The sequence below is a fragment of the Lissotriton helveticus genome, chromosome 2_1 (genome assembly GCF_964261635.1).
Source record: "Lissotriton helveticus chromosome 2_1, aLisHel1.1, whole genome shotgun sequence".
Lineage (NCBI taxonomy): Eukaryota > Metazoa > Chordata > Amphibia > Caudata > Salamandridae > Lissotriton > Lissotriton helveticus.
Window position 1 is genome coordinate 718,125,773 of NC_136059.1, and position 27,849 is coordinate 718,153,621.

General features: G+C 46.4%; 1 protein-coding gene across 1 annotated transcript in view; it reads right to left on the bottom strand.

Annotated features, from left to right (window-relative positions):
* CHD1 (chromodomain helicase DNA binding protein 1) overlaps positions 1–27,849 on the bottom strand; it is a 1,592,763-nt gene that overhangs the window by 1,373,794 nt on the left and 191,120 nt on the right. Inside the window, exon 9 of the mRNA XM_078675438.1 lies at positions 5,380–5,480. Within this exon, the coding sequence (XP_078531564.1) occupies positions 5,380–5,480 (101 nt within the window). The remainder of the gene's footprint in view (positions 1–5,379; positions 5,481–27,849) is intronic.

Genomic DNA, 27,849 nt, shown 5'->3' on the forward strand with positions numbered 1-27,849 from the left:
TTTGTTCGTAGTTTAGGCGGGCCATCTAATATCAACTGGGTGCAAAATCGGCTAGCTGATAGGTAAAGTTGTAACTGTTCCATACCTGAGTAACATTTCCTCGGGGCTGATCGCTGCGGACCAGGGGGTATGGCCCTGGGCCCGGACCTATGTTCGCCTACCTGCCCTCTCGAGTCAGCAACAGACTAAAAGGGTGCGCCCTGTGGAGGGCAGGACGGCCCATCTGAAGCGCCTCTCCGAGGAAAAAAAACACTACAAAAACTTGAAAGCTGACTTCCGAATGGAGAAGTGTCGGGGGTTGCTACCCAACGGGACATGTCACGGCTCGCTGGAGGAGAAAAAAGGGCAACTTATTCCCAACGGAGGTGGGCATGATGCCAACGTTTGCCAATGGGTCTGCCAAGCTGCCCGCGGGGTACCCCCTACCGGGGCTACGGGAGCCCACGACCCAGCACGCCACCTGGACCAGACAGATAGATTTCACCATGTCCTGCGTGGGCTTCGCCCGTGGGCCTGGGTAACGTGTGGCGCTTCCCGTACCTGTGCTACAAGAACGGGGGAGGTAGATGTCCGCCTCTGTGCACCTTGAGGCCTTTCTGTGATACTTGTGGCATTTGCAGCGCAGCGCTTTCTTTTCTACCATAGACCCGTAGTGTCACAGCATTGCAAATAACCTATATACGTGTTGTAAACGTGACAAAATGAAATGTGACCCTCTGGAGTCACAAACATCTCAGCAGCAAGCAGTGAACCCAGAGAGCTATCCAACTCTCTTCAGTGTGTCTTTCAGTGCCCTATTAAGTGTTTCCCCTTTACTACATGCCTGTGCCATAGGTACTGCGCGTCCTGCCATCTGATTGGATGCATGATTCACCTACATGCACAGTACTCTGCTGACAAAGAGGGACTCTGACCCCTCCCCACCAGATGAGGACAGAGGCACAATGTTTCAAGTAGTCGCGTCTCTCACTGGTCACAGCTCCTCGGAGCAGTCTCACACCCTCTGCTCTTTCACGACCCTGATTTAAATCGTGCACACCCCGCTGCCACCTGTGCAGGAGGCATCCTGTACCCCCTCCATCACCCAGACTCCAGGCGATGGCATCACATCAAATCCCTGCTGGTAGTATTCCCGGGGCGTGGGGGATCTCACGCCCTGCTTACATTCACGCCTTAAGTGTTGAAAAGACCCTGAGCCCCTCCACATGTTCTACGTGACCCCCTTTCTTTGCATTGTGCCACTGAAGACAATAGTAAATCATTGTACTGGTGCACGTGCACAGCGCTTCGTACTCCAGGAGAGCAACAAAGCACTATACGTTTTATCGGGTCCTGGGCGCGCTTTTGGAAGTGTGTGCGTAGAATAGAACTGGGGGTGGAAACCGCTAGATGGGAGAGGGCTCTTCTGTTTGTGCGATTCGAAGCCATGCTCCAAACATTGAGGCACGTGTTGGCAAACCGAAAGAAACCTGGTTTGGGACCAATCAGATCTGTAAATGAGGGAGTTGTGGCTTTAATGCATGCTGCTTGCTTTGTCTACTTCAGGAGGATGAAAGGCAGATCCCACTTACAGTTCTGAAGCAGACTCCCTAAAAAGCATTTGTAAACTTGTTTTTCTCACTATAGTTCCCTTACTTCTTGGTTGGTTTGACTCTGTAGATTAGTCTGTCTGGCAATAGCGCTTTGGTACCTTGAGGTTTTAGTGTGCTTTATAAAACAATATCATATCACGTCATTCCTGGGAATGACGTGGAAACCTGCAGGTTTAAAAAAGATCCCTGCAGGGAATTACTTTCTGGGGGAGCTGTGTGACTGCATTGCGAGAAGTGCGATTGTGCCACTGTCAGGGAGATTTCACGTGTGCTCAGCTCATGCAATGCTGTGGCTTCTCCAGAGTGTTGTGAAGAGATCCCACTTAGAATGCAATGCCCTTGCTTGAATGCATGTGGCATATTGTGCCACGGGCACACACACACACTGCGGCCTGGGGTGCACAGAAACAGGTTTCATCCGTCTGCTTGCAGAAGGAGCAGCGGTGTGGCGGGGGCTGCCTCAAGACCCGGGCTAAAGGGCCGAGTAAGGGCAGACATATGCCCCCGGTCCCCTTTTTTTGGGTGAGGGTATGTTCCAGCACTGCCCCTTACTGGTCTCATAGTCAGAGACGAACGTGAGCACTAGAGCCATAACGGGATGATGGCCTGACTGAGTCAGAATCAAAAGATTATAAAACGATTGTTAAGCTGTGTGCAGACGGCTTGTTTATGCTGGCCAATGGTAGGCTCCCCCGTGAAAAATAAGCTCTCCTCTTTATCACTTTATTTTATTTTGACGGTTTTGTATAGCGCGAACAAGACCCTTGCGGGTAATCAGAGCGCTTTACAGGGCAAATATAGGATGACAAATACAAATAAAACACAGAATTATGAGAGTACAGTTCTGATAACTATTAAAATTAGCATATATCTACTAGAATGTAAAAGTAACAGTTCAAGTGAATTTAGACCGGAGTATTGATTTCACTTTTTTTTTTAAAGAGTCCGCGGACTGAATTAGTCTTGTTTCTGGGTATAAAGCGTTCCAGATCCTGGGAGCCATTCCTGAGAAGGTGCGATTATATGTTTTCTTCTTGGAAAAACGCTGTGGTTTAAGTAGATTATCCAAACTCCTGGTAGATCTGTTACCACCTGATAGTACTAGTTTCTCTGCTAGGTACCTCTGGGTTTTGTGATGCAATGCCTTATGAGTCATACAGACGATTTTTAGGTGGATTCTGGCCTCAAAAGGTAACCAATTGAGGGCCTGCGAGTCAGGTGAGATTCTGGCAACTTCTATTTTTCCCAGTGACCCGTCTAGCAGCTGTATTGACTGCGGCTCTTAGCGGAGCGGTCGTTGATTGAGGAAGGCCGCAGAGAGCGACACTCCCATAGCGTTTCAAGCGACTGAGTGTCCGGGGTTCGCCCAGCACCAATCTTTGATTGGTGCTGGGCGAACCCCGGACACTCAGTCGAACACCTCCGCTTGGAACGGCTAATCGAGTGAGGAGAACAAACTTCCTCGAGTTTTAAATCAAGAATGAGCCGTCCATGTGATCTCTGCCCGGTGAATATTTAGCCGAAGAACCCTCCGTGTGGCTTACTGATCTAATTGAGCAATTCCCCCGATTATCGGACGAAGCCGGGTGCAGATGACAGATTTAGGCCCTGACAGATTGCCCGAAGGTCAACCGATTGAAGTCTGACATCGGGAAAGTAAACAAGCCTTTAAATCCAGTGTTGAGGCCCTCTGGTTTCCCAGGTGCTTTACCTAATGACGCCTCGGTGTTCTAGACCTTAGAGTGGACGTATTTGAATATCTGAATGCTGGAACCTGAAACAAGTGGCGTGTCCCCCACAAATTGGTACCCCCCTTGCCCTGACGAAGGTGCGGCCCCTGTGGGCCCTACACCGAAACGCACGTCGGCGTGATTCTAGAGAGGGATGAATCTCCATCTGATTAAGATGTTTGGATCTTATGGATTCTGCCCCCTACTACTTTGTGTCATAACAACTTGATCCACCTTAGTTGTACCAACTGACATCGACGTACCTTTGAATTGAATGTATGTTTGTTCTCTTTTTAAAAAAAACCTTGTGAGAGTGGTGCAGTATGAAAGTAACGAATGGGATTTGATTGCGGACTGGTATGATGGGTGCGGGACCTTAATTTTGACCTATTTAATTGTCTTAATATGTATATGTTGTGTTTTATCCCAATCAAAGTGCATCACAAATCAGGAAAAAAGTAGGGGGTAACCATCCAAAATGGGGCACTTTGCTGCAATGGTACTGTGAGAGCTCTCTCTAGTGAAAAGAACGGTGCAAACAGTTTCAGCAATCCATGACTCAGGGAAGGTTACTGGCTCCATTCCTTCAATGATCTCAGGAAGACCCACTACTCTAACATTTTATCTTCAGTTGTGCCCCTAACAGTCTTCAGCCCTGTGTTTTAAGAACAAAACCTTCTCTGTGAGTTCCGTTATTTGAGCTGGAAGTTCCACTTTTACAGAGCAGAATTCTCCAGTGGTCTCTCTGGTTGCTTTTACACTTTTAGGAAACTTTAGTTGGTCTACAAACAGGAGGCTCATGGCCTCAGCACTCCATCAATTTTGGCTGCCAATGTTTCTAAGATGGTTTGAACCACCAACCGTTTTTCGTCCAATTTATCCCATAGTGCTCTTTTAAATCCAAGGGCCAAAGACAGCTTTTGAATTTTCTCTGATGTGCTGCACGCATCTGCATTGGAGCTTGGGTCCCCATAGATAACAAATCCTTGATTCCTCTTGTATGACCAATCTCACTTTTCCCATTTTCGCTCAATCAGTGGTGGGGAAAATTCATGATCGACTACAGGAGTAACAGTCTTAGGCAGCTAGAGCCTCCAAAAAGTGTAGGGTACAGCCAGAAGTAAAGTTATATCAGTCAATCAAGATAAGGAGCCACACCAGAACAGGACCTAGAGGATGACAAAGTGATGGTCGTAGTGCAGTATTTTTGTTCATGGGGGTGGTTTTTCACTGCAGCCAACAGCGAAAAGCTCCCAAGTACTGCAGAAAGTATTGTTTGATACAAATCAATCTGTTCATCCTAGTAATAGAGGCATATGCATGATTAGGTGAAAGAGGGATAAAAGTCAATTAGGTAAATGAATCAGGAGTTTGCTGGAAATTCACATAAGCGGTACAAAAGGGGGTGGTGATGGACGGAGCATCTGAACCAATCAAACACTCACACCCAGTCAAAAGATCTGAAATTCACAGAAGGCCTGCTAGAGCAATAAATGGTTTGCAATTCATAATTTGGTGGTCTCCACTCACAAACAAAAATTGCCACCAGGACCCGTCCAGTCCCAGCACAGGTTGTCATCAACAGAACCCCAGGACAAAGACTAAACTGGATGGGAGGAGTCCTCACCTACCCCTGGCTGCTTCCACGAGGGGCAGATCAAGGCTCAGGATCAGCTGTGCCACTCTATTATGGAAGCATGGGCTACAAGCTTCCTATCCACCTCACACTCCCGAGTGTTCTCAGGGCAGTGTTCCGGAGAGTGCAGAGGGCTCCATTCTGAGTTTATGAGGCACTGCTGTAACTCCCAAATTGCATGAGGGGAAAAAGGGCCGCCCTAAACACCCAGGAATAGCAGGAACCCAGCTGGCTTCTGGAGCTCAGTGGAGTGCCTCTCACTCCATGAGCAGCTGGCCGCATCCTCTAATGTGTGTGGATAAATGATCACACAAAGGAACTAAAGATTACTAAGTAACATCAGAGTGAAGTTTTGAAACTTGCATGATACAAGAGCTTTCAGTAAATTGTTAAGCAGCCTTCAAATTCACTTCATACTCACCAATTATTCTCTCCACTATTTGATACTGTTTATGCAGGTCGTCTGTGAGTTCTTGCTGGCAGTTAAAATACTCTACATCTTCTGGAGAAACACTTTTCAACCTGCAAATAAAGTTCGCTTTCAGATTTAAGGTGAGCAAACAGGTCAGCCCAGGAAATTGTTACCCAGGGGATTCTCAAAGCATACAGTCTTCACAAAATACAACTTCTAGCTCAGCTGAATAAGTTAAAGTTTGAAAGATGGAAGGAAAAATGCTTGTCTAGTGGAGAAAATCAATAAATAATACATATTTAACAAGTTGCTTCAATAATTGTCAATCTGTGGGCTCCCTTACGACAACCCACTATATCATATTTCATTATTATGGGTTTCTTCCCATTTATTGATAACTTTACAGGTTGTGGCTGGAGATGGTGCTACCAAACCTTCAAGTGATAAAATCAAAAAGAAACATCTATATTATTTCTTAATTGCTAGTCAAAGACAGTCGCTTTGGAAGCATATGTTCGGTCCTTTCAAAGCTCGAGGCAGATCAGAAGAAGCCTGTATTCATTGCAGTCACCTAAAAAGATCTCCTAAACATAATGCAGAAATTTAGTACAGCAGGCCAAGCAAGGGCCTTCTACGATTCGTTCATGCTAACTGTTCTTTTGCATGCCCACTCCAAAGTTCATTCACTGCCCTCCCCTCTCCCCCCCTCCCCCCCCCCCCCCATTCATGTGCGTCCTGTATGCACTCAGTAAGAGGACAAACTCAGGTTGAGTGACAGGGCTAATCACAAGCATCTACCACCGCTTAATGGCACTCGCCAAGCTTGCCGGCACCCGTCCACAACGAGAAATATACATATACACAGTCGTAGGTGTGTGTGCAAAGTCAGGGACAAGATCATACGCTGTATATTAGGTCAGAGAAGGAAAGATTACTAGCAAGTAACTCTGGTTCTCTATGAAAGGACTCTTCTGGAAGAGGCGGCTCAGGCTCAGGGCTCGAAAAATACACTCGCATTTGCCAGATTTATTAGGATGAGCTATATTTAGGTCCTACTCGTCCATTCTGGCGAGTAGGAAGACAAACTGACTTTTTACCTCTATTTCTGAAAGCAGAGCAAAGGTGACAATTTAGAAAGATTTAAAGGCATCTTTATTGCTCACAAAGTGAATGCCTTCACATCTTGTTAACTTGTCACATTTGCTTACTTTCAGAGACAGAGATCAAGTGCATTACAGTTAAATCGAGTAGATTTTTTTAAGTTACTAGACCTGGAAGTCTTGTAAAAAAATCGATTTTTCGAGCCCTGGGGCTGTTGAGGAAGAAAAAAATGACTTACCTGTAACAATACTTTTGAGGTTGCTGTTCTGTAGAGACAAATGCAGTCCTGCCATCTAGTGTTGGGTTAGGAACATTACAAATTGTTTTCCTCCGAAGATGTATTTTCTGATTCAAGGTGACTCATATTACCACCCCTGGAGCCCACAATGAACCAGGCAACAGACTCCACACTAGAATATGTTTTTATACTAAGAGTAAAAGTGAAGGTGCAAAGCAGTATAATGATGGTTAATTAAAGTAATGTACAAATAGTATTTAGAATTATACAATGTCACACGTATTACACAAGCTCATCTGGGGAGAAGGGTAGATATTTGCTTTGAAGCAGGTACAGAAGACGTGTGAAGCTACGTTTATTTTTCTTTTTGCAAAACTCTTTATTGATTTTACATACATAATACGTGGTGACATCTTGAGCTCAGCGGGAGCCTAGGACACCGCCTTAGAAAAAACACAATAACAGTGCAGTAAAACAACCTTAAAATAAAATATGGCATACTAAAACTGAATGGCACAGCAGGAATTGGATCGCACAGCCCATTTATTTATCAATAGCGTCAAGGCTGCTGCAGCAGGCATCCCCCACAATGGTCCACGGTCTCTGTCTGGGCAAGGCTCCAACTGGACGCCCCGGAACTCGGCCTAGTCATTCCATACGGTATAGTGATTTTGGGGACATTGCCTTGCTAAGTATACGATCGATTTCAGCCACAGGAACTCCCTCTGATATCGAACGCCCCCCCCCACCCCCCCAAGTCTCCAGTGAGATGTAGACGGACGAGTTTGGGTTTCCCTGGGATAGGCCAGCCCAGCACTTCTTCTAATCGGCCTAGAACCCAGTTCCAGAAGTGAGTGAGAGCAGGGCAATGCCAAAATGTACCAACAAGCATTTCATGGTGGTGGGGTGGTTGATCATGGTGGTGGCAGCACTTTGAAATTCCGCTGGGGAAAGACGGGCAGACTGCGAGATTTCCTCTTCTGCCCATTTACATTTTGCAGCACTGTCCTTTTAGCGCTTTTTAAAAATAAACCTAGTTTTTGCATTCAATTGATTAATAATTGTGATGTATATTTTTTAAACAACTGTACCCTTTTTAACTTCTTAGTGCTGTTTCCCGGTTCCCCTGTGCCCCGTTCCACCGCGACTGTTCTGTGCCGATTGTAGTGGAGGGACAGGTCGGGCGGCGCCATCTTTAGTGAGTCCCGGTCCCCGGCTGGTCGGGAGGTAGCGGTCCAGCTCGGGGAGGGGCTTGGGTGATAAATAGATCCTTTGCCTTCAGACCCTCGTGGTTGATCATGGTGGTGGCAGCACTTTGAAATTCCGCTGGGGAAAGACGGGCAGACTGCGAGATTTCCTCTTCTGCCCATTTACATTTTGCAGCACTGTCCTTTTAGCGCTTTTTAAAAATAAACCTAGTTTTTGCATTCAATTGATTAATAATTGTGATGTATGTTTTTTAAACAACTGTACCCTTTTTAACTTCTTAGTGCTGTTTCCCGGTTCCCCTGTGCCCCGTTCCACCGCGGCTGTTCTGTGCCGATTGTAGTGGAGGGACAGGTCGGGCGGCGCCATCTTTAGTGAGTCCCGGTCCCCGGCTGGTCGGGAGGTAGCGGTCCAGCTCGGGGAGGGGCTTGGGTGATAAATAATGATACCTCATAGGGCGCGCAGCGGTCGCGCGCAGCGGGTGCGCCGTCTGCGCGGCGAAGGAGCGCCAAAGGAGGGCCCGTCTGTGCCCGTCCGTGTCCCGGACGGGCACAGGGCCTGCTACTCTGCCCGACGTCCTCCAGGTTCGTCCAGCTCAGAGAAGCGCAAGTATTCTCGTCATGATCTTATGAGACTTGCTCTCCCCGGCGGTAGACTGACGTGTTTGCGTGCGGGTCTGGATTGTGCTATGGTGAAGTGCCCCAGTTGTGGTTTTCTTCCCCAGCCATCCCTACCCCCACGCGCAGTCAGTAACACCGGCGTAGCAACAATGAGGGCTGGGCTGATTAATGCCAGATCCGTGGTGAGACATGCCGCCGATGTTTTCGAACTACTGGTGGAGGGACAGTTGGAGGTACTGTTCGTCACGGAGACGTGGATGACCAGCACATCCGCCCCAAGTGTGGAACTTGCCGTCCCCAGAGGTTTTAAGATTGCTAGGGTTGACAGACCTCGGGGTAGAGGGGGTGGTTTAGCCGTTATTTTTAAGGATGGGTGGTGCTTCACCTCTGAGCAGCCTGCTGCGGATGTAGGGGGCGAGGTTCTCCACTTCTCCATTACAATTTCCCCTCATTTTACTTTAGGAGGGTCTTTGATTTATAGGCCCCCGGGCCAGGCCAATCATTTTATTGACTCTCTTGAGGAATATATAGTGCCGCGGGCCTTAAGTTTTCCAAAATTTCTTCTGGTCAGCAACCTAAATATTCATGCGGATGCTCCTGACTCACCTGAAGCCCGTAGGCTCAGTGAAGTTCTTGACCTCGCACAGCTCAAGCAATGGGTGACTTCTCCGACGCATGTGGGAGGTCACCTTCTTGATTTGGTCTGCTCAAATTTCCCCATTAAGACTGTGAGCGTAGAAAAAGTTACCTGGTCCGATCATGACCGGGTCAGGTTTGCGTGGGAGATGGTGGAATCTGGTCAAACACCTCCCATGTGCCACACCCAAAAGGTCAATGTGCCCGTGTTCAGAAAGGCCCTATCCGGAGCCCGCCCACAACTCACGGTGGTTTTGGATGAGGCGGTTGGCGGGTTTAATGAGTGGGTGCTACAGGCGGCTACTGCATCCACTAAACACACTACCGTGTCTAGACTCCGACGCTTCCCCTCTCAACCCTGGTTTTCTCCCGAGTTGAGAGAGCAAAAACTAGGCTGTAAAAAATTGGAACGTGCGTGGAGATGTGGATATAGCTCTGAGGCCAAGTCTGTTCTACGCTCAGCTCAAAAAGATTATTATGCCGCTATTAAGGTTGCTAAAGGGAATTATTATGCAGGGCGCATCGCTAAAGCAGATAACAATAGTAGAGAGATTTTCTCTATTGTTAAAAGTTTTGTATCCCCTGTTGCTGATGTTGCTACTCTCCCTTCCTCTGCGCAATGGTGCGAGGATTTGTCCACCTTCTTCATCAGCAAAATAGCTAGGATACAGCAGGACCTACTCGCGGCGCGGCCCGCAGATTGTTTAGCGGCCGACTCTTGTTTTACACATTGCCCGTGTTCTGGGCAACAGCTGACTAACTTTGCGCAAGTCGCAGAGTGTGCTTTACTACCTCTTCTTCAGTCTCTGAAATCCGGCTCTCCCGCTGACCCGTGCCCAGCCCGAGTGCTTTCGGAGGTGGCGGAAACTGTCTGTAGTGAGATCACGCAGATAGTGAATCTCTCCCTGGCTTCTGGAGAGGTTCCTCTCGGTTGGAAACGAGCCAAACTTCTGCCGCTCCTGAAAAAACCGGGTTTGGATGCTACGGTTCCTGGGAATTATCGTCCCATATCCCTTTTGCCAGCACTCGCTAAAATCTGTGAGAAAGTGGTTTTTCAGCAATTGTAGAGTTTTGTGGAATCCTCCAATGCCCTTCATCCTGCCCAATCGGGCTTTAGGGCGTCCTATAGTACCGAGACTGCGCTGGTGGAGATGACGGAGTCTATTCGGGAATGTTTGGACGGAGGCGGCAGAGCGGTCCTGATCTTATTGGACCTCTCTGCCGCTTTCGATACCGTCCCTTATGAGCTCCTCCTTGCCAGGCTGTCTGCTATTGGTATCGGTGGGGTTGTTCTGGCCTGGCTGTCCTCTTTTCTATCGGATAGGACACAGCAGGTCTGGATGCCGCCCCACGCCTCAGAGCCTAAACCACTCCTCATGGGGGTCCCTCAGGGATCCACTCTTAGTCCCCTACTGCTCAACATTTACATCACCCCCTTGGTGTATTTAGCGGAACAGTATGGGGCTAAGATTATAGGGTATGCAGATGATACTCAGTTGCTGTTCACCTGGCCGGACGATATTTTGGATGCCTCTGCAGTCCATTTATGTTTGTCCTCAGTATTTCGCTGGTTAACCTTGGCCCAGCTGAAGTGCAATGAGGACAAATCCGATGTGCTTTTTTATGGTTCCTTCCCCTCCTCTTTCAGGAATACGCTGTGGCCCCCGAATATTCCCAGCCCCAAAGAGATGGGGGGCCCGCGAAAAACCTTGGTATCTGGTTTGGGGAGGACCTTAGATTTGAGGACCATATAAAGAAGCTCACGGGAACCTGCTTTGCCACGTTGAGAATGCTTCGCAAATTTTTCCCTTTGCTCCCCAGGGATGCCAAGGAGACTGTTGCTCGGGCTCTCATACTGGCAAGGTTGGATTATGCAAATGCACTGTTCAGTGGCATTCCGGCTTACCTGGTTAAACGCCTGCAAATTATCCAGGATTCGGCTGTCCGCCTCCTATTCAATGTCCCAAGATGGAAGAGTGTGCGTTCTCATCTGCACACTCTTCACTGGCTTCCCGTATCACAGCGCATTCTGTTCAAATCTTTGGTGCTTGCGTTTAGAGCAATCCATGACCAAGGCCCCGCATACTTTAGAAACAGATTTGCCATCTATGCCCCCGCCAGTACCCTTAGATCATCTACTCTGTTTAAACTGTCTCTTCCTCGTTTTAACCGAGCTAGACTCGGCGGTCAGTCGATTGCCGTGGTAACGGCCCGAGCTTGGAATGCTCTCCCTCTCCATTTGCGCTCCATGCAATCGGTGACTCAATTTAAGAAGAACCTGAAAACTCATCTGTTCAGGAGTATAACCTAGGTTGTTTTCTTGTTGTTCTGCTTTCTGTCTTTTCCAATTCGCGCCAGGATACTCCCAAGAAACGGAGCGCGTTACAAAACGGTTTATACATACATATACATACAATGCAATGGTTTCGCCTTTGGAAAAGTTAGAGCTATTGGCATTGCTCATGACATTTCTTTTTTTTTTTTTTACTTATAAATAAATGGCATTGTTATTTACATTGCGAACAGCTCTGAGAGAGAAACATTGAACATAGGGGGGTGGAAATGTTGTGGGGATCACACTGGGGACAGAAGAAAAGAGCTGATAAACCTATGCACTCTCACGGAGTACAATCCGAAACAAAATAAGTCATCGAATAAGAAGCAAATAAATGAGATTGACAATAAACACAACCAATGGTAAGCAATGGACAGGTTGTAGGCACACAGTAGGCCTTTTGCAATCAGACAAGTTAAACAACGTGGGCTGGACCACAAAAAGTAATGTGTTCACACTGCGTCAAAATGTCAGGAAGTTAAGAAACAAGCATGGCCAGTACAAATAAGTATGACCTTAATGGGCTGCACTATCAAAGACACACTCATCACTCTGAACTCACACTAGCACTGTTCATCCCCTGCACTTGTAATTGTGGTTTGGCTGTATGTATGTAGTAGTGTATGGATGGATGGATGGATGGATCGAGTTTATGGGATGGATGGATAGTATGGATGTCTGGATGTAGTGTTACATGTTTGGAATGTAATGTATGGATGGAGTGGCTAAAGGATGTATGCTTTGGGATGTATTGTTGGATGTAGTGGGATGGATGGATGGATGTATGGTGTGGTGTTATGAATGAATGTAGTGTGGTGATGGATATATGGATGGATTAGGGGATGGCTGGTAGAATGGAGTGGATGTTTTGTATGGATGGAATGGAGGGAGGCTATGGATGGATGGAGTGGTGGATGTAAATAGGGATTTAGTGGGATGGATTGTGATGGATGGAGTGTGATGGTTGGATGCAGTGGGGGGATGTATGGATGGAGTGGTGGGATGGATGGATGGATGGATGGATGGGGTGGGATGGATGTATGTCTGTTGTGGGGGTATGAATGAATGTAGTGGACTTTGAAGCTGCGGATCCAGGTTCGAGTCTGGTTAGAGGCTCAACATCAGTGTGATTCTGGGCAAACCACTTATTCTACCCGTGCCTAAAAAACACATGAATGTGTCCCTCCATAATGCATCTGGCGCTCATGTAAAGCGCTCCGATATCTTGGGGTCGAGTTCAAGCAGTATAAAAACTGCAACAACAAAAAAAGATAAGTGGCTGAGGTGGGATTCGAACCCATGCAGCTAGAGTAAAAGGCTCATACAGGTCACTGGCGTGCAAAAATACAAGGGCTGAATATACGGTGCTCAACTACTAGGAGTGGCCCGGCTATGCCGCAAGAGGGTGTGGCTTAAAGGCCAGATCGGCCGACTTTGAAGCTGCGGATCCAGGTTCGAGTCTGGCTAGAGGCTCAACATCAGTGTGATTCTGGGCAAACCACTTAATCTACCCTTGCCTAAAAAACACATGAATGTGTCTTTCCATAATGCAACTGGCGCTCATGTAAAGAGCTCCGATATCTTGGGGTCGAGTTCAAGCAGTATAAAAACTGCAACAACAAAAAAAGATAATAAGTGGCTGAGGTGGGATTCGAACCCATGCAGCTAGAGTAAAAAGGTCACTGGCGTGCAAAAATACAAGGGCTGAATATACGGTGCTCAACTACTAGGAGTGGCCCGGCTTAACTGAAGAGTGCAGAGCACAAATGGCATTTGATGGCAATCAAAGGACATGGTTGGTCTACACTGTTAGCAACTGTCCACAGTGAGGGCAGAAGTGAGTACCAACAGTTCAGATGGCAGACACGTGAAAAAAGACGGAGCAGCCCATGCCTAGTTCGCACGATTTGTGGCAGGGGTGTAGTGTGTGCAGGGGCGGCTGGAGTTTGTACCCAGTGTGCAGCAGGAGGTGAGTGTGCAGGCGGCGCAGCACCTTACCGAGCTCGCAGGCCGGAGACACGGACATCGGGGGGGGGGGGCACACGGACAGCGGGAGGGGGGGCGGGATAGGTTTAAGAAAAGCGCTTAGCGGCTCTCGCCAACCACTCCGGCTAAAGGCACTTTCAAAATGACGAAAACATCACGGGACAAAAAAATAAAAAAAATACACGCCCACAGCCACATGACGTCAGAAAAGAGGCAGGATGAGAAAAACATCCCAGGTACGCCCACGAGTCGCCTCTGTGAATGACGGACGCCTCTGTCTTCCAATGGCTAGCCTCCATTTATGGAGCTAGCCAATGGAAGAGAGAGGCTGAACTAAAGCACACAGTGTAACTCAAAAAAGATTTCGACGTGCGCCGAAAAGCTGCGCGGCGCAGCTTTTCGCCAGGTCGAAACCTAAAAATGTATGGGATGTGTCTACGTGTGGGTCATCACACTGAAGGCAATTACCCGCATCCACCAGGCCCATATGGTGCAGCTGTTTCTATTGAAGTAGGCACGATGGTGCAGTTTGAGCTATATCAATTTAAATTGGGAAGCTATTACTGCCTCTCTAGGTGCTTCCACTGCCTCTCACCAGTCATCGTCCTTTAGTGGACCAAGGTCTCCATCCCACACCCTTCTCACCACCTCCATGGGGTCCGTCAAGTTGTGCAAGAGCATTTTACAAACTTTAGACAGTTTGTGTGCCTTCATATTTGTAAGCAGTATGTTTGCCTCCAACGGGGAGAACTAGGGGATAGACTCCTCTGAGTATATGTATGGGAGAAGTGTGTGGCGCAGCTGTAGATTGCAAAAGATCTTTTTCCGGTGCAGAGTGTATTCTACCTGCATATCCTGAAACAAGAACAAAAGTTACTTACCTGTAATCTGTGGGTCTCCAGTATGGGTATCTTTCATAGATTCACATGCCTGAATCATTCCCTGTCGTCGGAGTGGGAGTCCCACGGTACATAAAAAAGTAATAATTATGCACTTAAAACCTTACCATAGGTAACTTAGAACCAGGAAGTAAAGTAGCTAGAAACTAAAAGGAAAAAAAAGTCCACATTTATGACTCGTCCAAGTCATTATATATATAGTCCAAACTACAGCCAATCAGGCGACAGCACCCTCCAGAATGTTCTCCTAAGAGGCTCAGGCTCTTATATTTTCTCGCACAAGTGTGATCCATAGTGAAAAGAGCATAAATGAGCCTCTGAGGGGAAGTGGGTGGGTTGTATGTGAATCTATGAAAGATACCAATACTGGAGAACCACAGTGTATAAATGTATATATAAATAAACAATCATAGATGATATGTATCTGAGAAACACTAAAGAGGAGGAAGGAAGAACAGAGGCGCACCTTATTTAAAAAGATTACGGAGAACCGCTTGTCCCACAGACGTATCTACATTACTGGCAGCTTCCAAACAGTAGTGCTTGGTAAAGGTGTGTCTGCTGGACCACGTTGCAGCTCTGCAGATTTGATGAAGAGGCACACCGGCAAAAAGAGCAGTAGAGGAGGAAACGCTCTCGGAGTTGTTTGTAATGGTCTTCCTGCTTGCTGATGACAAACAAGTTGCAGCAGAAATCCAACAAGCTATGGTCTGTTTGGATATTGGGTGTCCCTGGCGCATCTTTCCATAGGCCACAAACAGCTGATCAGATTTTTGGATTGAAGAAGTCCGTTGTAAATAGAATTTCAGACATCTCTTGACGTCAAGTGTATGCAAAGTTCTTTCCGCAGGTGATTTGAGGATTGGAAAAGAAAGTCTTTAAAATGATCGGTTCATTTAGATGGAAGTCCGAAGGCACTTGAGGCATAAAACTGGGGTTAGTGCTTAGCACTACCGAGTTCGAGGTGAATTGAAGGAAAGGCGGTTTAATAGTGAAGCCTTCAATGTCTTTGACCCGCCTAGCTGATGTTAAAACCAACAGCAGAGCCACCTTCCAAGAAAGAAACTTCAAATCCACCCTATGAATAGGTTCAAAGAGGTGTTGCATAAGCTGTGTAAGCACCACGTTAAGATGCCAGGATGGAGGTGGACGGTGGATGGGAGGAAATATTCAAAACAATCCTTTGAAGAATTGCTGAATGATCCTAGCGGAATAAAGAGAGTTGGAACCATCTTGTCGAAATCTTGAAATAGCCGCTAAAATACTTTAAGAGTAGAATGGGAAAGGCCTGATCTTGCCAAATGCAAAAAGAAGGGCAGAATCTGCTCTGGTTTTGCATGGATTGGATGAATGTTGGTGGTTTGACACCACAGGCAAAATCGCTTCCATTTAAGCAGGTACGTCTTAATAGTGGAAGGTGCTCTAGCATTGGCTTAGACTTCCTTACAGTCCGCAGGAATGTCTTAATGAGCGAATTCAAGGTGTTCAGGCGCCAGGCCGCTAATCTCAGAGATGAAGGGTCCGTGTGGCAGATCTGTCCATTCAGAATGGATAGAAGGTTCTGTATTGGTTAAACTGAATGGGATCGCATTCGGAGAGGAGGAGGAGTTCGGTAAACCAGAATTGGCAAGGCCATCTGGGAGCAATGAGTATTAGGCAACAAGGTTCCTTCTTCATTTTCCGGAGTACCAGGGGAACCAAGGGTATCGGAGGAAAGGCGCAAGCATAGATCTGCGACCAATTCATCAAACACGCATTCCCGCATGATCCTTTGTGGGGAAGCCAGCTTGCGAAGAATGGGCATTTGCGGTTCTAATTGGTCGCAAACAGGTCCAGATCGGGTCAACCCCACTCCTGAAAAATTCAATCCAATGTTGGTTGACCTGCTGAGGGAATCCGCGAGGACATTGGAAACTCCCGGAACATGGACCGCAGACAGGCTGATCCGGTGTCTGATCACCCAATCCCAAATTTGCTGGGCTTGTTGACATAGCAGGGCAGCCCTCGTTCCTCCTTGTTTATTCAAGTAGTGCATACTTGTGTTGTCCGTCCGGATCAATACTGATGCCCCGAGAATGATGGTGTGAAAAGATTTTAGGGCCAGGAAGATAGCTAGCAATTCTAGAAGGTTTATATGCCACGTTTGCTGCTGAACGTCCCATTTGCCGCTGACAGTCAGCCCTTGAAGGTGTGCTCCCCACCCTTCGAGGGAGGCATCTGTAGTGAGGACGAAACTTGGAGCTTCCACTAGGAATGCGCAGCCTGCTGCCACGTTCCTCTTGCAAGTCCACCAGTGTAAGGTTTCTCGAATCCAGAGAGTGACGTGGATGAGATCGTCAAAGGACCCCGAAATCTGTAACCATTGGCTGTTGAGCTCCTCTTGCAGGGGTCTCATTCTGAAACGGGAGTTGGGGACTAAAGGAATGCAGGAAGAAAGCATCCCCAGAAATGATTTGAACTGCAGGACTGAAACGCACCTTTTTGATCGCAGTATCTGGACAAGTTTGCAAATTTTTAGTTGCCATTCGTTTGAGACAAAGGTTTGTGTCAGCTGTGTCTCTATGGTGGCTCCCAAGAACATCGTTCTTTGTGATGGGACGAGATGAGACTTGTCGAAATTGATGGAGAGGCCCAGAGATTGGAAAAGGGACAAACATCTCTGAATGTGGGTGTTCGCGACTGTGAAAGAATTTGCCTTGATAAGGCAGTCGTTTAGATATGGAAAAATGTGAATTCCTTCCAGACGAAAGTGTGCGGCCACCGGTGCTAGAACCTTGGTAAAAACACAGGGTGCAGAACATAGTCCGAAAGGAAGGACTTTGAACTGAAAGCCTCCGCCAGCCACTCTGAACCGCAAGAACTTTCTGTGTCTGGGTACAATTGGTACATGGAAATACGCGTCTTGGAGGTAGAATGTGGCCATGTGATCAGCCGCAGTGGGGAGTTGAAGGATTTCTTGAAGAGTCAACATCCGGAAGGATAACTTTTTTAGATATTTGTTGAGGGAGCGAAGATCTAGAATGGGGCGCAATTCTCCAGATTTCTTTTTTATGAGGAAAAATCTTGAATAAAAACCGGTTCCTCTTTGTAATTGAGGGACCACTTTGATCGCTCCTTTTAGTAACATCAAATTTATTTGGGGAAAAAGCTCTGAGATGAGCTGGAGGTGGGCCTTTGGGAGGAGAATTTGAAGGAATCTTTACGAATTCTAGAGCATGGCCTCTGGCCACAATGTCCAAGACCCACTTGTCTGATGTTATAGCAGACCAATTCGAGTAAAATTGGGAGATTCTTCCTCCAACTTTTAAAAGGGTAGGCCGTAGAACAGGTGTCACTGTTTTTTAGACGTATTACGTCTGCAGTAGGAAGACTTTCTCTTATTTTGTGAATAAGAGGTATTTGGTTGTCTGTAGGATTGTTGGCGTTGAGAAGAGTAAAGTTGGTAACTTTGATAGGATTGGTATTGTCTTTGTTGATTGTAACCTCCTCGACCAGAGTAGGATCCATGGCCCTAAGTGCCACGAAAGGGTGGCTTCCGAAACTGGAGAGTACCGAGAGATCTTGCTGTCTCGGTATCCTTTTTAATGGCCTGAAGGGCCTCGTCTACATGTTGACCAAAAAGAGATTTGCCATCAAACGGCATATCAATTATTTTTGCCTGAACCTCCTGGCGAAATGATGTTGATTTCAGCCAGCCTTGCCGCAGTAGGACTGCGGCACCTGCCAGATGCCAAAAGCCTGTAGACGCAAAATCCACAGCCGAATCCATAATCTCAGCATCAATACGTTCCCCCTCTTGCAGGATCTTTAGTGCTTCTGATTTAAATGGCTCAGGCAACATGTCGATGTAGGGAGAAATGTCCCACCTAATCTGTCTGTCGTATCGGCCTAAGATGGCCAGTGAGTTAGCAGCACAGACGGTCGCTGCCATGGTCGAAACCTTTTTACCAATAGCGTCTTAGCGTCTGCCATCCCGATCCGGAGGAGCTGCAATCGGAGAGGAGGGGTTTCTTCTCGTCGCTGTGCTGCTTGGGCAATAACAGTCAGCTTTTGGCTGACCTATGAGGCATGCTTGCGAATTATCTGGTGCCTTGTATTTCTTGTCAAGGCGGGGCAGGACCGCAGGAACAGAAGCAGGAGCTTTCATGACCTTTGGTACTTCCTGCTAAATGAAGTCAATGATTGGGATAGTCCGTACTTGTTTCCTCGGTTGATCTTTAAAGCCGTATAGGAACCAATCATCCTTCTTGGTTTCCATAGAAAGGAGGAACCTTTGTGCTGCCCTTTCCATAAGAAGATGAAAACCTCAGATGTCAACTGCAGGAGAATCGATGGGAGCCTTAGTAGAAGGAGACGGCGTTTGTATCTGGTAATCGTCCCGCTCCGTAAGAAGCAATCTGTCGTCCAATTCTCCTTCTCCCCTATCGTCGTCCGTGGTGTGAGCATCATGAGAATGATGAGGCGGTCTGGGTGACAAAAATCGAACAGGAACTCGCACAGCTAAAAGTAATCAAGGTGATGTCCTGTAAGTGCTGAGTGTGCAGCGAGAGGAAACACTGTCTGCACTGGCAGTGTAGAAACCAGGGTACTCATACAAAGCTAACTCGATTGAGAAAGCACCTCTGCGCACAACGATGAAGACCCAGTGGTCTAGTTATTTTATAAGCAAAAGTGTAGAGTCATTAATTCCACATAAAGTGATCATCAGCTGTCACATTTTATTCATGTCTTGCAGATGAAAATCAAAAGAGTATATCCAAAACGTAAATTTCAACCCACAGATAAGGCTATTCCAGGCATATAGTCATGGGTCCCAATGCATTTCGGGCCAAGCCCTTCGTCAGGGGAATATTATCATGCGGGTGTTAGGCCAGCTCTGTAGAGAGCCGCGAGTAACTGACCTCGCGGCTCTCTACAGAGCTGGCCTAACACCCGCATGATAATATTCCCCTGACGAAGGGCTTGGCCCGAAATGCATTGGGACCCATGACTATATGCCTGGAATAGCCTTATCTGTGGGTTGAAATTTACGTTTTGGATATACTCTTTTGATTTTCATCTGCAAGACATGAATAAAATGTGACAGCTGATGATCACTTTATGTGGAATTAATGACTCTACACTTTTGCTTATAAAATAACTAGACCACTGGGTCTTCATCGTTGTGCGCAGAGGTGGTCTGGGTGACCTCAATGCAGAAGAGGAAGATTGAGGAACAGGTGTAGATGATACAGAAGAAGCCGATTCTGATGGAGGGAAAGGGCGATAGTAATCATCCATCATGAACTGTAGATTATTTAACAAAGGCATTTGGGCTGTAGGGATAGTATTTGGAGCTGGACAAACAGTCTCTGGGGAAGGATTATCATTGTGATCTTCCTCCTGATATTTAATGAATAACTCAGAAGGGCTCCTGGCAGTGTGAAACCTATCGTCCTCATCGGATTCCTCATCATCTCCATAATCCAGCAACTGTTCAGATAACTCTAGAGGAACCTTATAGGGGAAATATAAAGTGGAGAGAGGGCCTCTAATGAAGATCCACGTCTTTGCAGCAAGGAAGATGCTGTTGTCAATGGAGGCAACTGCGCAGGCGTCATAGGCGATGTAAAAGATGCCATGGCCGTAGTCGCTGACCAAACTTGCAACACTGTGCATGAAGATAACTGTAGCATCAACGAGGGAGCCGTCGACGTAGTCGTCGACGAAGCTGGTGTCAATTAAGTAATCGTCGGCGAGGCTGGCGTCGACGACGAGGCGACGGTCGACTAGGCAATCGTCAACGAGGCAATCGTTGACGAGACCTTTCTAATCTTCGTCGTCAAAGGGGCGTCGACGGTAGATTTCACTTTCTTCGTCTACGAGATTGGTTTCACGGAGACGGATACCAGCGTCGACGGCGGGGATGCCGACGACATGATCATATGAGGTCTCGGCGATGAGAAAGTAAAAGTGGACTTCATCGTAGCATCAACGGTAGGCTTTGTCAACGAAGATGTCGTCGCCGAGATCGTAGACGAGGGAACACGTTTCTGAGGTAAATCCTTCTCAGAAACTCGTTTTGAAGCCAGAGACTTCGCAGTTTTTCTCGGGGGGCGTAGTAGGCAGATGTTTACTCTTTGAAGGTGGAGTAGCCTATTTTGAAGTGGAAGGCAGTTCAGAACTCTTAGAGGTGTGCTGTTTTTTTCGACACCTTAGCCCCAGGAGAAGATACATTCTCCTCAGCAACCCTCTTCCTAGAGGACGTAGTCTTACCAGAGGCAACATTCCCAACTTCAGATAAGGGGTTGTCTTGGTCTTTAATCTGATGTAGCCACAGAAGTAGATGCCCCTCTCTGTCACTGAGAGTCTTTTGAGGGAAGGTTCTGCAGATCTTGCAGTCTCTCACCTGGTGATCAGGATACAAGCAATAAATGCACTTCTTGTGGGGGTCCTCAGAAAGCAGCCGGAGCTTCCCACAAGATTCACAAGGTTGAAAGAGATTTCTGGGGGCAAAGGTCTTATCATAAGACCTCGATGCATTGTTCGTGTGGAAGTCCCGTTGGTACCTGAAAACCGACGAGAGTATGGGAATCTCCGATGCCCACGGCATATCCACCAGACAAGGAGCTATGGGGTATATCAATGACTTGTTGGTATTCATGTGTAGCCCAAAGTATGTTCCAAAAAGATGTAGTATTAGAAGTGCACTGGGTCCTGGCAACTGAGTCCACTAAGAATAACAAAACATCTAACAAGTACAGCGAAATATTGTCGCTCAGCGCACACGTCCAATGAAAACCCCAGAACAACGCGTCAATCCACACCCATGCAGCCAGGGCCTCAATCGCAAGAGTGAACAGCAAAGGCAAAAAAGGTCAACCCTGATGAGAGCCCTGTGTCACCAGACACCACTCAGACGATGCTTAGACACCAGTCCAGTGTATAGTAAATGCACATATACAATACATTTCGGACCCAACACCATGTGGAGCAAACAGGCGAACACGCAATCCACCGAGTCAAAGGCTTTCCTAAAATCGATGGAAAATAGAGACCGGTGACCATGATAGTCCTTTCTCATCACAGTTGTGTTATGCACTTGCCCTATGTTATGACGTATTGCAAGGCCATATCAGGCCCCAAAACTCTGCCAGGAAACCATTAGGCCCCGGCGTCTTGCCCGCTTGTAGTTGTGCCAAGGCTGCAGATAACTTATCACAGGTGACACGGACTCCAAAGAGCCACGCTGCTCTTGGGATAGTCTAGGTATCGGTAGGTCACACACAAAAGTGTGGCAATCTGCGTGGGGGCTCAGGGGATCTGTGCTGTACAGCTCCTGATAGTAGTCTGCAAAGGCCTGTGTGAGCCTGAGTCCCATTGATGTGGGTAACAATAAGGACTTTGTCGCCCTCTAAGCATCTGTCCTTGGCATGTAGAGATATAGATTCACATGCTTTGCATACTCCTGCCATCCAGTGTTGGGTCGCGATGTTTGCAAGTTGTTTTTCTTTTAAGAAGTCTTTTCGAGTCACAAAGTAAGGTGACTCCTCCTCTCGGTGATTGTGGGCATGGGCATCAACTCCATTGTTAGATTGTTTTCCCGCTAGAGGATGAGAATTGAGTAAGTGCAAGTACAGAGATGCCCATACATGTGTGATGAAAATAATAACTAAAACGACCATAGTGGCTCGGGGAGGAGAGAAGAAGCATGTGAATCTACAGCTCTACATGCCAAGACAGATGCTTACAGGCTAAGTAACAATCCATTCGAGGCATGTGAGCTGTAGACAGTGGCGGCTCCTGCGCTATGGTAGAAGAGTGTTGCCTCCACAAAAACAGCAGGAAAGGAAAAATAAAAGGATAATAAACACCAATTTTATTTTTCCTTTCTTGACAAGTCTTGAAGGTGGGGCCTGGGGGTTGATGAGAACTGAGAGGAGTGGTAGGTGCACTCCCTTTACTGTGCATGACGGTTTGGCCAGCCGTCTCAGGCCGGTCAAACTGTCATGCGCAGTGAAAGCTGGGTTGGAGAGAGCAGGCACAGACTCCCAGTCTGACCTGATGCACAAATCAAGGTAACTCAGGCTAATCCTGAAGCTGCTCTTATGTGTGAGAAGCAGAAGGGTTGACATATGCCCTGAACTCCATCTAATAGATGCGGAGGTCGACAATGACCAATAAAACCTAAATGGGATGGCACTATAGTATATATGTAAATAGCTGAATGCTGGAGCCTACTATGTGCTCAGAATAGGACTCTCGTTCGTAGCACATTTTCCCAATACGACAACAGCACTTGAACGATACCACATACTTATATTACTGGTCGAGTGAAGTCTCTAATGCACTCAGAAGAAGCCCTTTGTCTTTTTTATTGAACCTGTGGAGCACATACACTTGGGTACTTGAAAGAATTTTGAACGAGCCCTGAAGAAGTCCTATAATAGGACGAAACACGTTGGCCACCCTGTGGAGAAAATAAGAATAAAGAATAAAGGAACATTCGTAAAAAGTTCATTCTCTGAAGCTGTTCGTTACTATTAGTGTGAGCATGCTCTACAGGTTGGTTATTTTGCTTCCACAAGAATCGTCATGCAAACTAGTAGTAGATTTAGATATCAAAACTCTATGACTTCAGGAGCCAAATCGCTAGGTTGAGCTCCTTGGGGTTTGGATGTCTAATTTCGCCATGGTTCGGAGTGAGAAGTTTTAAGGGGAGGTGAAGATTCTCGTGCAGAACTACTGAAAGTTGTAGTAGTGTGGTGACCCATGGTTGACAAGCCCATGTGGGAGCCACTAGAATGAGGGTGAGAGAAGTCTGCCCGAGTTTCCAAACCAGAAATGGAAGAAGAGGGAGACGTGGAAAAGCAATGGCAAATATTCCTGACCAATTCATCCATAGGGGATTGCCTTTGGATAGGGCGTGTGGGAACCGGGAGGCAAATTCTTGTTATTTTGGGTTCTCTGCTGTCACCAAGAGATCTATTTGTGGAAACTCCCACCTGTGGAAGTATGGTAGGAAGACTTGAGGGTGGAGTTCCCACTTGTGGACTTGTTGCAGCATCCTGCTGAGGTCAGCAACGTTGTTGTCTGTCCTAGAAAGGTGTTCTGCCAGAAGTTGATTTTAGTGATGTATTGCCCAAAGCCCAATGCCAAATGGTCTGAGAGAAGTGTGATTTTTGTAGAGTGTGACCCTCCCCCACACCCCCATGTTTTTATATATAGTACAGGACTGTCTCATTGTTCATCTGGACTAGGACACCCTTGCCTATAAGATGAGGTAGAAATGCTGTCAGCGCTAGGTCAACAGCTTGAAGCTTTAGATAGTTGATGTGACGTTTCTGGTGTCTAGTCTCCAAGAGACCCTGAACTGTTCGATGTTGTAGGTGGGCACCCAAACCTGTGAGCGATGCATCCGCTGTTAGCACAATCTGTGGGACAGAGTTGATGAAGGGCTTCCCCTTTGATAAGTTGTGTGTGTTCCACCACTGCAGAGGGAAAGGGGTAAGGCTGTCTATCAACATTAGATCTTGTAGTTGATCCTGTGATTTATTATATTGACGTGCTAAGCATTCCTGTAGAGGACACATGTTTAATCTTGCACGAAGTACTTTTCCAATACATGATGCCATCATCCCTAGTAGTTACATGACATTTCTGGCTTTTAGATACTGATTGCTTTGTAACTGTAGCAGCATTATTTGACATTTTTTGATCCTGGCTGCATTTGGATAGGTTATCTGAGTGTTGTGGATAGCCCTTGGCTGTTAAGGTTGAAGATGGGATTTTAATACATTCATTGTGAATCCCAGCAGAAGTATAATATTAATGGTACTTTGAGTGTGTTGTAGACATCTGTGATATGTGTTGGCTTTGATAAGCCAACTGTTCAGAAATGCAAATGTAGGAAGCTGGCTCTGTGTTGTATAGTGTGCACAGAGTCCAGTAGAACCCCGAAGGTAGGCAGAAGTAAAAGTAGATGGCACCTTACTCTCTATTAGCAGTGGTGTGGGCGAGCAGTAAGGCTTTATCAGAGGGTAGTGTTCAGCATTTGTTGTACACACTCAATCAGCAAATGATTGTCACACACTCAAAGACTGAACTCAGACCAATTGATTTTGTATAAAAATATTCTTTAAGTTAATTTAGTTCCTAGAACAAAACTAGCCTGGCACAGGTAAGTGGTTTATACTTTGCAGTAATAATAATACAGTTTGAATTGCAGTTGTACATATACATTGGTTTGATTACAGTAGAACTAATGTAGTGTAGTTCCTATATTCCCAATAGGCTCTGTGCATTGGAATAGTATATCCTGTAGTTTAGACGTAGGACTGAGGTCGACTAGGTCTCTACCGAATATACGAGACTTAATTGTGTATGTGCCAGCTAGCTCAGAGGTCCCTAGAAACTTTCTCGAATGAACAAGAAGGGATTAGTTTCGGACAACCGCTTAAAACATGACAACTTTGTTCCCCAAGAATAAGAAATATATCTCTAGTCGCGGAAACAATAGATAGTTATTTTACTCAATTGTGCATGCTTCGTTTCACCAGAGGTGCAGAGAAATAGAGAGACGGGTGTTTTCAATAAAAGGTATTTATTGAACAGTATTCTTTCTCAAGCATAAGAAATTAAATGCTACAATCGTAATACTTGTTGTAAAGTACAATGCGTACAGTACGAAGAGTATTATAAAATAATACTGTAAAAGAATGATATGGTTTCTAAGCCATATAGTACATAAAATACATACATTTATAAATAATGACTAAAAGTACTCAACTGGTGCTTCTAAAATACGCCTACCCCGGTGTACCCAACCTAGGTCTAGTACAAGGGAAGAAGTAAGTGAGGTGTAGCTTAGTTTCAGTATTCTTTGCCAAGAATCTAATCCAAGAATTCTCTTAGGGTCTAATCAGCTCCGTACCTTGGTTTTAGAATGTAGGAGGTCTGGTATCGCTCTCTCTCAGGACTCGATTTCCCAGCAACCCGCAAGGGTAGCCTGGAAACACCGGAGCTGGATTCCTCTGCACTTTCTGTAGCAGGGCGCGACGGGCAAGTAGATAGTCAAACTGCTCCAAACCACTGTGTGTTTGTTTGGAAGAGTGTGGGCATATTTATACCTTGAAGGTGCCGAGTTTGACGTAAGATTGGACATAATAACGTCATTAGAGACTTAATTCTCTGAAAACTCTATGAGTTCTTGGATAAATTAATATTTATGCAGGGGGAAGTCCCTGACTGCTGAAGGCGGGTTTTTCCAAGAAATCGTTGTAGATTTTCGGAACTAGTGGAAGTAGCCAAGACGTATTAGGACTATTTGAGCTATGTCTTAATATGGTTATGATTTCTATGCCTATATAATGATACAGTACTTTATACCTATATAAGGGCATGAATCGGGAAAATTACACTAGGGTCCTAAAACGCTGTACAACCCCAACTCCATGTCTAATATTACTAAATCTATAAGCATAAAAAACATAAATAAAGCATGTGTTCATAATCCCACCCAAATACATTAAATGCATCAAAACATGGTTTATACACATATCAATTCGTATAGAAGAGATGTTCAGTGAAGGCCATAATGCCGTCTCCCCGTCTTTCTTGCTTTTTAGATACAATACTTGCATACAACAAGTGACCCTGGCCGACACACAAACTAGATAGGCTTTTCCTGGCAACATGCCACAACAGCTGTGATCATTGAGCATAACGTAGCTACCATTGGAAAGCTGCCTAAAAATCGGGTCTATCACTGCTGCTGGACTACCGTGCATGTGGCAAGAAAGGTTATTTAAAGAACCTTCGCAGGCTAAATGTAAATTAATACCTTCACATAAAAGTGTACCGCTTAGTGAGTTTTTACCATTTTTTGTACTAAGAAATACCTCCTTTCCCCCACTCCAACATTTGTGTGTGTATGGTAAAGTCCAGGTTGACTTAATGTATCCTTTACCCAACCTTTCATACAGGCCGGCTGGTATATGCTGTAGACTATACTGAAATTGGAAAATCGTCACTGGTATCGTGATGGTGCCATGTATTATCCTTTCTACGACAGGCTTCACAGAAACTGTTAATGGTAATCTTTCCAGTTTTTCAATGCTCAGCACCGTATAGTCTGCTCCTCTTTGTGCCAAAGAGATTTGTTTATCTGTAAGGTTAAAGACAGTAAATAATGACGTGGTATTGATTAGACGCCGTGGCACGTGGTATTGATTAGACGCTGTGGCACGTAGCCTGAACGGAGATTTTTTAACGTCCAGCCTAGCAGCATTATAGAACGTAATTGAGACTGGCCATGTTGTAACATTAGCAAATCCTGTTCTATTATGTCAATGGCAGATGATACAATGCTGTCCAAAGAATAAATTCTGGAGGACAGAGTCGTTAACCCATTGTCCACTACAGAGTGCTTTATTTAACCCCTCCGACGCTCATGACGAGCTGAGCTCGTCATGAGTTAAGCCTCTCGTACGCTCATGACGAGCTGAGCTCGTCATGAACCGCGGGTTTTTTAAAAACTCAGCGCAGCGCGGAAATCTGCACCGCACGCATGCGGTTAAATTAATACGATCAATTTCACGTATTTTTTCTGCAGTTTCCATTTGTGTTATTTGCCAAGCTTCGTTGTACACTGCGTATATACCGGCGTATATGAAACGTTTTTGACGTTGTTTACGAGGCCCAAGTAAGAAGTCTCGTAAGTCAACGCCTTCTTTAAGTAAAGTCAAGTGTTGTTTAATTTCTGGAAGTGTGGATTTCTGTAGCCAGTCAAGGCATAGTTTTCCTACACTGTATGTTATTACTATCCCTGGATGTTGTCTCTGGGAATATCTCGGATCTAGCCTATTAATTTTGAACCCTTATGTTCTGTTCATGAATCTATTTTGACAGTTGTTCGTGTCTATGGGCCAGATTAACCATTGTTTCCAATCGGGATTGGTTCTGTTGTGTTTTAAAATCTGTTTCACGCCTACCTCCTCATCTGAAGTGTTATTACTGTCAGGCTTGGGTTTAGGTATTGACGGTTTGTTTAAATCTTTTATCTTAGCTATGCCAAGACATGATGTTTGTTGAACAGTGTCAATTTAAAATATAATTTGGGGGCCTTGGCCAAGATGGCGACCTGATCGGAAGCAGGTCTCCGTGGCTCCCTGCCCGATCTCTCCCAGAGCCCCTTACAGTGCAGCCTGACCCCCCCCCCCCGAGCACCACGTACCTTGGCTGCCCAGTGACTACAATCGACTACCGCCCCCGGAGTGTTGTTGCTGGGTCGGCGCGGTCCCCCGAGACTGCTGTCGAGGCGAGAGGCTGCTGGCCCGCGAATTTTGAAATGGCGGCCGGCCCGGAGTTGTGACCTGCCTTGCATCGGCCTCCAATCATCGACGGGGCCTTCCTGCCGCCTGTGGAGCCTGCGCCGAAGCCCTGCTGATCGCGGCCCTGGGTCCGGGGCCGACGCTGAGC